This window comes from Vulpes lagopus, chromosome 11 (assembly GCF_018345385.1).
Source record: "Vulpes lagopus strain Blue_001 chromosome 11, ASM1834538v1, whole genome shotgun sequence".
NCBI classification, from domain to species: domain Eukaryota; kingdom Metazoa; phylum Chordata; class Mammalia; order Carnivora; family Canidae; genus Vulpes; species Vulpes lagopus.
This window is the reverse complement of record NC_054834.1, coordinates 76,166,939-76,179,694: the sequence shown is the minus strand read 5'-3', so window position 1 is coordinate 76,179,694 and position 12,756 is coordinate 76,166,939. Positions and strand designations below refer to the sequence as shown.

Sequence of the window (12,756 nt, the reverse complement as noted above, 5' to 3'; positions counted from 1 at the left end):
GACACTGGAGGAGAGATGAAGGGACCAGAAGGGAGTCATACAAGGCAAGGTCGGGGAAGCACACACGCAGAGCACATTCAGGAGGGCAGGAGGCTTTTAGGGACCCCCTGTGTGTGTCTGTATCTGTCCTTGTATGTGTCCTGAGAGGAAGGGAAGAATGTACATCTGCCTCATCGGAGTACATAACAATTCTAACAGAAGTTCTGTTTGTTGAGGACCTCCTCTAGGACATGTCATTCTAGTGCTTTCCTTGGGCCATCTTATGGAATTCTCGCAATATTACTATGAGGTGCATATTATCCCCATCTTTCAGAGGTGGAAACAGTCAGAGAGGCTGGATGACTCACCCAGGGCCAGACAACTTGTCAGTAGACAGTCCAGGATTAAAAGGCAGGTCCTGCTGACTCAGAATCCAAGAGCTGAGTCTCTGTGCTCCCTAAAAGTCTGGAGGCCCAGGCCCTGGGCCATGCCACCTGCCAACCCTGCCTGTCAGTGTTGCTCAGGATGACACTCGGCTTCCGTCGACCGTCTGCCCTCACATTGCACACAGGTGGGCACTGCTTTACAGGTGAGAGAACACCCAGCAGTCTTCCCCATCCCCAACCAGGGGTCCCTGAGCAGAGGAGAGCAGGCATGGGCTCCATGGGAAGAAGCTCTGGACCCAAGTCATGGTTTGATGTGATGAAGCCTTCATGTCCTCCCAGTATAGTCCCATTCAGCCTCGGCTGAGGTCCTCATTGCTACAAAGGTTGCCCTCACATGAGTGTGGCTGAGAGAGAGGCCTGGTGACAGTAGGGCAGTCACACCTACACAGCCTGGCCTGCACACACGCAAGACTTCACACAGGAGTGTTTGTATGCCTGAGTGACCCCACACATGCCCAGAACCTTGGTGTAGGCAGGCCTCCCTCAGCAGGGCTTTCCTTTCTCCAATGTCAGTTTGACCTTATGAGTATTTATAGTCACCTGTGTGTCTGTGTTTGTCCTATATGTCCATCAGCCTCTGTAGTTTTTTTTGGGGGAGGGTGGGACCATGTGGTTCTCTTCATCACCAGAGACTGTGGGGTACAAACCTGCATCTTTACACCAGCGTAAGCAGGCCTGTGAGAGTTTGCACACCTGCACCTTTCCCTGTCCTTCTGCCCACACCCTTCTCAGCCACTCTGCCCCCGCCTCGGCTGTCACTTCTGCCTCAGAGAAGGAGTGAGGCTGCAGATGCTCTCCCTTCTCCTTGGTCGCCCCCGTGTGTGACTGTGGGGTCGCTCAGCCAGATTATACCTCCACAAGTCTGCATTTCTGCAGTTCCCTCCTGCCCCTCCCTCTCAGTCTCCCGCACTGGGCTCTCTTCTTCTCCCTCCTGAAGCTCTGTCCACCTCTTCTCCCACTGGCTGGGTCTGTGCCACAACATCTCCATATATCTCTCTGCATCACTCCGGGACTGCCTCCGTCTCTGCTCCTGTCCCAGTGACTGTTCCCATATCTCTCTATCACTCCTCCCCTGGCTCCCCCGCACTCTGAGGCTCTTTCTCTGCCTCCTCATTTTTCCCATGTCCTCATCCTCTCCTTCCCCTTGCTCCTTAGAATCTTGGTCTATCCTGGGCCACCACAGCTGTCACACTGTGTGACACTGTGGAACCAGGTCTGTTTGCATTCCCGTGCTTCCCACTCCTAGACTGTGAGCTCCCTGCAAGCAGAGGCTATGTCCTGCTTCCCTGTGTCCTCAGAGCCTGACACCTAGGAGACTCCCAGAGAAGGTCTGTGGAATGTGCTTGCACTCTCATCATCATCACTTGGCATTCTCTCCCTTTGACTGTGTCCCTTATTCTCTGAGACATTGGGGTTCATTTTCTCTAAGCTTCTATGGTCACTTTTCTTCCTTTATCTAGAACTCCTGATAATGGATCTTTGACTTGCTCTTTGTAAAGACCTTGGTTCATTCTTTGGTTCTGTCCTTGGGATCAGGCCTGCCTCCTTGCCAAGATAGATCTTGGGTTACTTATGGATCTTCTCTCTTTGGTTTCTGCATCTGCCTTCCCATTTTTGCCTGTCCTTCAATTCTAAACCCATCCTTTCCTCAACAGCGTCAGACTCTCCCTACTTCTACCCTTCTTCCACTACTCTTCTCCCCCACCCCTACCTGGACCCTGGCCTTGCGGCCTTCCCAGCTCAGCTCTGCCCTCTCCCTCCTAGCCGACAGGCTCCCAACACCGAGGTCCAGCCCTCCTCACAAATCCCGAGGTCTCTCTTTAGCCATACCCCTGTCCTGGTCGCCACTAGCCTTGCCTCTCACGTGGCCTCTCCCAGAGGCTTAGCCCCGCCCCCGGCAAGCCAGTGATCCTATCAGAGGCTTCCCTGTTCGCCCCGCCCACAGCGCCTCCTCTGCGCGCCGGCTCCGCCTACCTGCCGGGTACCGCTCATTGACCGGCCAGCTGTCCACCTGCAGGGTGGCGTTACCGCCACTTCGAGTGAAACGCACCACGTGGTATTTGCCGTCGCTCACGATGGCGTTGGGCTCATCGATGGTAATGTCGTCCGTGCCCACGTTAAAGATCACCCCCACGGTGCCCTGGTCCTGGGGACAAGGAGGTAGAGGTCAGCGACTAGGAGGGAATAACCATTCACTCTAGAACTCCACCTGTGACCACCACCGCCCCAGATCTGTGGCACTTCACAGCTTTACAACGCACATCTCCCAGTCCTGCATTTGCTGACCCTCTTACCTGCCCAGAGAGGTGGGCAAGCTTGCCTCCCCCCACATGCAGGCAGGAGGGTGACCTGAGACTCAGAGGTTGGGACCACGGTGGTGTGCAGAGCCTGGAGGGAGCATCTCCGCTAACCACACCTGCATTTTGCCTTTTGGTTCGTTCAGAGTATTCACAAATGTTTACAGGGCACCCATTCTGTGCAAGGGCCACTGAGCCCAGGACTGGACTAGGAGGCCAGGACCAAGCTGGGGGCCATTAGAGACCTCTCTAGGGCACAACCAACAGAGAAGCCCATGGAAGCCAGCCTAGCACCTGAGGAAAGTCTGGCCTCACCATGGCCCACCACTCCCAGCCTCAAGCCTCCCCTTCTCTGCATGCTCAGCACTGAGCACGTCCCTGGGGCTCTTGGACTAAGGCAGCAACATGCCTCTCCTGGCAGCTCATCAGGCCCCATGTTGGTCAGGCCTGAATGTGAAGTCATAGGAGTGAAGGCGGGAGTCTGGACTATATTTTGGGAGTGATGAGAATGGAAAGAGATCAGGGAGACAAATCACAGTAGACTTACTAAGGAAACGTGAGTGTGTGGGTGTAGGGGTAGAGGATGGGCTGGGAGCTGAGGAAGGACAGGAGAGGAAAGTCAGAGACCCAGGCCTGGAAGACGGGAGCCAAGAGTCAGTCTCAGCAACCTCTGGGACCTGGGGTCACAGGCTCTGGACGGGCAGGGCCTGGGGAATTCTCCAGGGGCCACCGAGGATCCAGCCCCAGAAGAGTTCTGTTGACGGCACCAGCATAAGAGGGAGTGCTTTACTGAACCCCTAAAATGTGCCAGGCCTCAGAGGGTACTATACACATATGTTCTCTTCATCCCCACAGCAACCCTCTCAGGAAACTTATGGAATCCCCAATTCACTAAGGAGAAAACTGAGGCTAAGGAAGGTTGAGTAACATCCCTAAATCCACATCACAGGAAAGGAACCCCTGATTTGAACCCCAGGTAGCCTGACTCCAAAGCCAGTGTTCTCTCTCCCTTGCCCACTAGTCTGGGGAGATTGCCAGGGGATAATATGAGCAGCTACTGAGGCCAATCTACCTGAGGGGCCAAAGACATCAAAAGAAGCCAGGGGAAGGCCCAGGAGGCCCTAAACCTGGGCCCCTATTCCATTCCCCTGCACTTCCTGGCAGCACTCCTGGACTGAGCCCCCTAGCCCTCTATGCCCCTCCTCCACACAGGACAGACACCCACACAGGCTCCCTTAGACCCCCTGAATCACACACAATTATGGGACCCAGATCCCTAGAGCATACACACACACACACTCCTTGGGTCTTCCTGAAAGACTACCCCAGTCCAGCCTGGGCATTAGGGCCCATTCCACTAACAACTCCTGCATCCAGCAGAGCCAAGAACTGCCACTGAGGATGGGGATGGGGGGCTCACAGATGGGGTGGGGGTTAGGGTTTTGCAAAAAGCTGGGCACAAGGTGGGCAGCTGTGGCTCACTTGGAGATCCAGGCCCACTCCCTTCCTCACTTCTGGATCCAGTTCTCCCCTTCCTAGAACCTGGGAAGGCCACACACACACACACACACACACACACACACACACACACAGTCATATACACACAATGCAGCATCTCTCCTCAGGGAAACTGAGGCTGGGCTCGCCTAACAAAGAGTACTCGCAAGCCCCACACACCCACCACCCACAGACTGACAACATCCCAGGGAGACGGGATGATCACGTGCTCCCCACACACATGAGGAAAAGAGCTGAAGCTCCTCAGTACTATTATTAGCAATAACATCACCCCAGAATAGCATCAGTCCCTTATACACCTCTGAGGGTTTCAACTGATGAGGCTCGGGCCAGGCGGTGATGGTGGTCAAGGAGTAAAGGTTGCCTGGGACCTGGGGTGCCAGAGGGCTGGCCAGGGTGACTGGAAGGCAGGACCCCTGGGTTTCCTAGGAGGCAGCTGAGCTCAGAGCCATACGCTCCGGGGGAGAAGCAGTTCCCAGAGCTGCTCCCAACGTGAAGTCAGTTGTCACTTCTGTTAAAGTCATTAATTCCTAATTCCCCAATTACCTCATTAGGCGGCGGTGGGGAGAACGCGGCCGCTCCTACAGCAAATAATTATGGGAGTCAAAATTAATTTGGCAAAGTGGAGCGACGCTTTATTAGAAACGTCAAATTGCTTTTCTCTTATTTTGCTGCCGCCTCCCCACTCTCTGAGAGCTGCTAATGACGCGGCGGTGGGAGCTGGTGTGTCACCAGGAAAGGAGGGGCTTGGGGGCTGCCCCCCAGGGGCTTCAGCTTGGCTGGGCCCTACTCTTCCCTCACAGCTGGCCTCTCCTGTGGCTCCCACACTCCCCCCAGGGTCCCCACCCTCACCAGGCTCCCCATCAAGGTCAGGCACCCCACCCCAGCCCTCAGCAACACCAGGCACCAGGCCACATTCCTCCACAAGACTGTGCCAGGTGAGGACTGTGGGTCCTTTCTCCCTGCACCCTGAGCCCCCACGCTGTCTCTTCAGTGCTCGAAAACCCTGTCCCCCAACCCTGCAGGCACAAAGACACACAGGACTGGTCAAACAGGCAGTTCCAGAACATAGGCAGATGGACACATCTGGCTGGAATCACAGATGATCAGGGTGTAGGCTGACATTGAGTGCTTCCTGTCAGCTGGGCTGTGTCCCGAGGCTTTACACACACAGTGTCCTTGAAACCTCACAGACTCCCTTTGTCCTCTTGCCATCCTATTATCGGGCCTCAAAAGGGGACACTGAGGCTCACAGCGTGGCTGCACGAGGACAGAGCAAGGAAGCGGCAGAGCTGAGACTCAAACCCAGGCCAGCAGCTCCGAAGCCACACCTGGCTCCTCATGACTGTCTAGAGAGAGAACACAGCCTTAACTCGCAGAGAAGGCCATGGAGACACAGCCACACCTGCCACAGGGTCAGGAGACTGGAGTAACAGCAAGTACCACACTCCCCTGGGAAGGGCAAACATGGAGCAACACATGTGATCAGAGGCCGAGAGCCTGTCCCCCATGGTCCCCCAAGGTCCCCCGTCACTCCCAACACCGTCAGTATGCACCTGGCCCCACATGTCTCACACAGTCACGTGTGCTGTCCATGGCCGTGGTCTCTCACATCCAGCCGGGGACACTATCCTGCTCACACTGGCACAAACCTTCCAGGCATTCTCCCCAGGCTCTACTCATCCCTCCTCACCCCTTCCCTAGATGCTTCTCTGCCTGGCCTCCCCCATCCAGCACCCAGCGGCTGCTGCTCCCACTCCAGCTCCACTCAGCCCACAGGACATCTCACACCTCCTTCCTTTGCTCCCTGGTGTTGGGGGAGGGATGTGCAGGGTACCCCGGAAAGTTAATGTGCAAAGAGGGGCCAGTAGCCACAGTCCAATCAGATGAGGAGGGACCAGAACACAAACATACTTCCAAGGTCCCCTTAAAGCCCAGGACCCCCCACCCAGACCTTTCTAGCACATAGAGCCTGGTCACCCTACTCGAACCCCCAGCTCAGGGGTCCTGGCCAGGGTCAGCATGCAGGATGCGGGCAGCGAAAGGAAAGGGTTGTAAGGGGACTTACAGGTGGATGTGAGATCGAGGTCAGAGGCCCAGGAGTTAAGGCCATGGGGATGGGGCAGGGGAGAGGCTAAATGCAGAAATGAAACAGACCAAGGCCAGAGGCTGTTGGGAAGGCTGTGGGGTAGGACTAGAAATGGGGAAGGGGTCAAGGAAGAAAAGGGGCTGCCTGAAGACAGAGTTAGGATGAAAACGGAGAGGAGCTGTGAGTATGGCAGGTGGGGGGTGTGGTTAGGGCATGGTATGATGGAAAAGGGGGTATGGCAGGTATGAGAGATGTGAGGTGCTGATTCCATAGCAATGAGGGGACTGAGTAGAGAGGTGTGCAAGAATGGTCAGTATGGCAGGTAGGGTGTGTAAGGTGTATGGTGGGTAAGGGGGTATGGTGGGCAGAGGGGTATGGTGTGTAGTGGTGGGGAGGGGGATATGGAGGGCAGAGGTGTATTGCAAGAATAGTGGATATGGCAGGTAGGGTGGGTAGGGGGTATGGCGGCTAGGAGGGTATGAAATGTATGACAAGAATGGTGGATATGGCAGGTAGAGCAGACAGGGGATATGGTGTGTAGGGCAGTAGGGTGGGTAGGGCAGATAGGGGCAGGTTTGGTAGGAGGCCCAGAGGGAGGCACTGGAAAGAAGCAGAGGTTGAGGAGGGGAGCTGGGCAAAAAAAGGCATGGCCAAGTGGGACAGGAGGCCAGGGTGGGGATGTACGACTGGGCCAAGAGGTCAGAGAAGAGTGAGCATGGCCAGGGAAGGTAGAGGGGAAGTAGGGTAAAGGGGCTGCTGGGAGGGCAAAGGTCATGGGAACAGAGGTTAAGGGCAGAGCACAGGCAGCAGCAGGATCTACAGGCAAGGTGCAGAAGCAAGCATGGACTGCTCTGGGGCAGGGGCATATGAAGAAGCAGGGCAAGAATCGGTGCAGGCCACAGCGGGCTGCCATAGGTCTAGCAGTGGGCAGGCAGCAGCCCAGGGCAGTTGCAATGTGGGGATGTTGCATGGGCTGCAGGAGAATGGCCTAGAAGTCTCAAGTAGCCCTCTGTTCAGGAAGGTCAGGAGATGACCTGGAGATGGAGTCAGGAAGTGGGGAGCTTCAAATCAGCTAGGGTGGCTCTGAGAATGGACAACAGGAAGGGAGAGGGTCTCAAAGGGCCCTCCAGGAATTGGGGGAAACATGAGAGAAGATGTGAGGTGCTGATTCCATGGCAATGAGGGGACTGAGTAGATCTAGGGTAGGAAGACTAGAGGGCGGGGAGGAGGGGCAGGGGCCAGGACCCTGGATCCTTACGATGTGCAGTTGCAAGTAGTCTCCGAGGCCGGAGGCACTGTCCACCCGCACCAGCACAGCACTCCGCTGGTGCGTGCTGAAGCCCACGGCCAGGCGGTCCATCCTTGTACTGGGCCGGTCATTGGGGGGCCACGTGTAGGTGATGAGTGCTCCCCCCTTCCCAAAGATGTATGTGGTCCCGGCTGCAAAGAGAAAAGAGAAAGGGAGATATGACTTCAAGTGAGTGAAGTTAGCAGGTCCTCAGGGCTGCACAGGGCCACCAGGCTTCGGCTGTGATACCTACAGCAGCCACCAGGCCCTGCAGTCCTCAGGAACAGTTGGCAGGCGGGTGCCCGGCTGAGAGCCCGTGCACGCGCACAGACAGATGTAGCTGCCTCATCAAGAATTCTAGCTTTAATTACAGCAAAACAGAGAGGCAATAGAGAGAGTGACACAGAGAGAGAGCCCAGGGAGAGGCTGCAAGGGGACCGGGAAGTGGACGGAGGGCAGGCAGGACCCAGGGGGCCCGGGCCCGCCCAGCTCAACTTCTCCCAGGGCTGGCAGAGGTGACAGATTTGAGGTGTGTGCTCCTATGAGCCCAAGCTGAGCAGGCACCAAAGCCAAGGAGCCCCAGGCAATGGCGAGAGGCGCAGGGCTGTGTTCAGCTCTGACTCATAGCCCACAGGCTGGCACCCTTCCACCACCTACCCCCACCCACTCCCAAGCCCCTGGAAATCCTGGTCCCAGTGTGGCCAGGACTCCTTGTTTCCACTCCCAATTAAGGGGCTGCCTAGGTCCCCAGAGAGGGATTGCCTGGAGCCTTACCTAGCAAAGAGAGAGATATTGGGGCTGGGGCAGGGGGCGGGGTGGGTACGGAACAGAGACTTGACAGCCAGAGGAGGAAGGAGGCAGAGAGACAGATGGACAGAGGGGGGTGTAGGTGAGAGAAAGTGGGAGAACTCAGAGCCAGGGATGAAGGCTCCCTCTCCCTGCCCTCCCCCACTCCAGCCTCCCTCCCCCTCTCAGGCTCCTCCATCCGGCAGCCGGGGGCGGGTGTGAGGTCCCTAACGATCTCAGCCCCAAAATAAACCCCATTAGTCGCCAGGTTCCCTCTTGCGGTGACTGGGCTGCAGGGGGGTGGGTAGGGGCAGACAATGGCAGGTGTGGGGGGTGAGGGGCCAGTCACCCAGTTAACGGGAAGGAAACATTTATTGTCTGGGAGGCCTAGAGGACTAGTAATCTGGGGCCTTCAGAGAAGGAAGAGAACAATCTTCCATTCTTTAGAACATAAATGGAGGAGATGAGATTCATAAAATACTTAATTAAATAATTTGCCACTAACAACTCCTCTCAAAGCACTTCTTGGGGGAGAGGAGTTCAGGGGAGGATTTATCCAGAGAGAAAGGCAGGTGGGGGGCTGAGGGCAAAAGCCTGAGGTAGGCTGGGAAGGAGTAGGAGAACTCAGGGGTAGGATGGAAAGCCCTGGGTCAGGGAAGCCAGGCTCCAGGAGGGCCTGAGGCCCAAAGCATCTTGCTCCTTCAAGATGGCAGCCCAGCTGGTAACAATAGGGCTGGGCACCTCAAGCACCCTGGGGTCTCTCACCCCAGGGGCTAGGAGCCCTGGTGCAGTTGGGACAATCAGCAGGCTCTACCGCAGGAAGCTCCTAGGCCCCTGAAGGAGAAAAGGGAAGACTGTTGCCCAGGTCCCAGAGAGGCCATGAGGCCAGCAGGGGTTCGGGGCTGGGGGGAACAAGAGCTGTTCTCCAAGGCACTTGTCATCAACACCCTCCATCTTCCCAGATCTAGCCAGAGAGGGGAGATGACCCCAGTGCCCAGGGCAGGGCAGAGCAGGCCGGAAAGAACCACCTTGATGTCTACTGACATCTCAATACTGCTGTCAATGGGAAGCACCCTCAGCAGACAGGAGGAGCTTGGCCCCGCCCCCTCAGACAAGGAATCCTTTATACTTTGGGGCCCTGGAGGCCCCGTGGTGAGGGCAGAACCCTCAGGATGGGGCCCCCAGATTAGGGTGGAGAGCTGGCTGGAGGCAGGGTACACAGTGAGCCACACCCCCACCCCAGGCAGGTCACTTGTCTGAAAGGGGCAGGGCCTGCCGGCCAGGAGCAGAGTAGGCCTCAGCCCCTACAGCCTCTCCACTCCCAACACTGCAGCACTCTGGAAAACCGGCTGTTTCCATGGCAACCATAATACCCAGGGTCCTCCCTTCCCCCTCTATTCACAAGCTGCAAGTCCAAATTTGGGGGGTGGGGAGGGCCAGGGGAACTGAGACTGCTGACCTTCTTCCACACAGCCCCCTTCCCTGCCTCCCTGTCCAGAGGCTGCTGCCTCTTCACCCCACATGCTCCAGCCCCCTCCCCCAGTCAGACGGAGGAGGGGGCTTACTGGGTTTCTTGGTCCCTCAGGCCCATGGAACCCCATTTCTATGGGTCCTGCTCCCAAACCTCCCAGGTCAAAGGGAAAGGAGGCCATTTCTCCTCACTTCCCCACCCGAGAAACCCAGGCAGCACGTCACCTTGGAGAGAACCCTGCCTGAGCCTAGAGCAGGCCTGAGCAGCAGGCCAGCCCCATACCCCACAGGGCAGTGAGGCCTCCAGGATCAGAGGTCCCACGGCATCCGGGCCGCAGGCCCCACAGGAGACCCCACACCCACACACAGGTGACAACACACCGGCCACACACAAAGACCCAGCGTGGGGAGGCACTCTCCGAGAGCAGCCGGCAAACATGGCGGTGAGGGTGAGCGCACAAAGACAGGCCTTGGCCAGCAGCGAGGGCAGGGGCCGGCTTGGAGCAGGACAGCACGGGCCACACGTCCCCACCCCCGGTCCCTGCCCAGGCCCTGCTCCACCAGGCCTCCCCCGGGGTTTATTACCCTGCTGTTCTAACACTGCAGGCAGTTTATGACACGGCGTGGGCCTGTGAAAGCCTAAGGGCATTTATTACACTGTGGGGGAATCGGGTGGGGAGATGCGTCTTGGACCACAGGGGCTCAATGGCTTATTGGACTGGGGCAGCAGTAATTACCCTGGGGAGACATTTCTCCCACCAGGGAGGCGCTGCCGCCCGATGAGGGGAGGGGGGGTGGGCAGGGGGATGGGGAGGGGGGTGGGGCTCTGTCAGGTCCCTCCGGTGGCTACCAGGCTGGACCCCCCACCCCCAGAAGTAACTCCCAACAACCACCACCCCACCCCCAGCAACCTGTCCTCTCCGCCCCTGGCCACCAGACTCCCTGGGGCGCAGAGACAAGGAGCCACACTTTCCTTTCCAGGAAAGGGCTCTGGAGAAGGGACCTAAGCCAAGGCTCAGAATGTTACTCCAGGATGGCCCAGACCCACCGTCTTTGACCTCCCCATGTAGCTAGTGAACCACTTTGTGCACAATGGGGGAGGGGGGGACAGCACACAACTCTGAAGCCCAAGGCAAGAGAGCCTCTGGCTGCACACAAGATGCCACCTGCCCAGGTGCCGACCACCAACGGCCCAGGAATGGCACCTTCTGTCCACACCCAACGTGGTCTGGGCCTTCTGGACCCAGAAATTCATTGATCCAATAAAACACTAAGTGATCAAGAATCTTCCATACAGTTCCCACACACCTGCATTCTAGAAAAAAAAAAACAACCAACCATTAATATGGTTAGCTAACCCAGACCCAAACAATAAACTCATTCTATGTAAAAAAAAAAAAAAAAAAAAAACCACCCATGCAGTGATGCCCCTTGGTTGAAACTACGTGTGCAGACCCTCTGCCTGTCTCCCCGCAGCACCAGAAGCCATGACAAAACCCTTCTGGTAGGTCTAGAATCATGAGAGGATAAAATGTCCTGTACAATTCAGGAAAGCCATGGTCCTGGGTGCCCACAGCCCATACCGGCTCTTTGTATACAGACCTCCATAACCCAGGGGGATCTCCACAGGTCCATATCCCTGGGCTCAGCTCTCTTGATCTAGAATCCCAGAACAATATCCTCTTGATTCTTATGCCCATTCTTGGCCATAAATCATCCAGTCAGAAGGCCAAGTTAACACGCCCATTTTCAGAATCGGAATCAATGCTAGTCCCTTTCTAAGCAAGCTGGAGTGATAAATCCAGAACCCCTAGAAGCTACTGACTCAGAACTGAGGCTAGAGTTGATCCCACCACCCTGGCTTCAGGGAGTAGCACAAATGAAGGGCGGGGGCCGAGGCTCTAGAATGGGAATCGGGGTCAACGACCAGGAAAGTGGCACCCCCTTGGGGCATTTTTAGGACTCAGGTGTTCTGGTCCCCCATGACCAGACTGACATCCGGTGCAAGGGTGTCAATGGGTGTCTGGCAGGTCTGTAGGGATATTATGTAACAGGAGGGGTTGGGGATGGAAGGCAAATGGAAGAAAGAAGAGAAGAGAAGAAGGGAAGGAAGGCAAAGAGAAATAGAGGGAGAAGCCAGGGGAAGGGAAGTGAAGAAGCGATTACAGGAGATGCTCCCTCTCAATGGGGGATGCTAGGGAGATGTTGGGGCAGGGAAGGATCTCCCCTGGCCTAGAAAGCTCTCCAAAGCTGGCCTCTTCCTCTAGCCAAGCATGGGGTCCCAAGAGAAGCCCATCCTTTCACCTCTGTCCTCGTGATTAGGTAAGCAGAGGTGGGAGGGGGTCAGCCAGAACAGATGGCCTCCTCCCTCCTCTTCTACCTGTCCTTTGACCCTCCTCCATCCACTCACTTACCTGACCCTGCCCAGCTCCTTTCTTCAGGCTCCCACCACCTTCCATCACTGTCCTACAGCGCCCTCCTGATCCCCCACTGCTGCCATGTGCCACTGGGCAGCCATGAGCCCTCTTGGGGCTGTTCTTCTCCACTGCACAGCAAAGGGGTGGCCATCTCGGAGGCAACCCCAACATCAACATTCCATACACACATACTTCCCCCCATGCTCTCTCCTCCATTTTCTCTCCTGGTCTCCCAGCTCTTTAGCTCCTTCACTGAGCCTCCCTGTGCCACTCAGCTCTGAGGAAGGCCCCTCCTTCCAATCTGCTCACCAGCCCTGGGCCAGCTCCTCTCTGGGTCCCTTCCTCTTTCACCTCTGGCCCTCTACCCCCCCGCCCCGCACACTTTCCCCCAATATCCCGACCTCCCCTTCTTTATCTCACCTCTCTGTCCCTTGCCTCAGTGCCCAGAAGGCCTGTGTCCTATGTG

General features: G+C 56.7%; 1 protein-coding gene across 27 annotated transcripts in view; it reads right to left on the bottom strand.

The window, feature by feature from the left end:
* NRXN2 (neurexin 2) overlaps positions 1-12,756 on the bottom strand; it is a 107,023-nt gene that overhangs the window by 20,979 nt on the left and 73,288 nt on the right. For all 27 annotated transcript variants that reach the window (XM_041723122.1, XM_041723136.1, XM_041723131.1 and 24 more), the window contains 2 exons: positions 7,588-7,769; positions 2,400-2,571 (listed from right to left, as the gene is read on the bottom strand). In XM_041723122.1, coding sequence (XP_041579056.1) covers positions 2,400-2,571; positions 7,588-7,769 — 354 coding nt within the window. The remainder of the gene's footprint in view (positions 1-2,399; positions 2,572-7,587; positions 7,770-12,756) is intronic.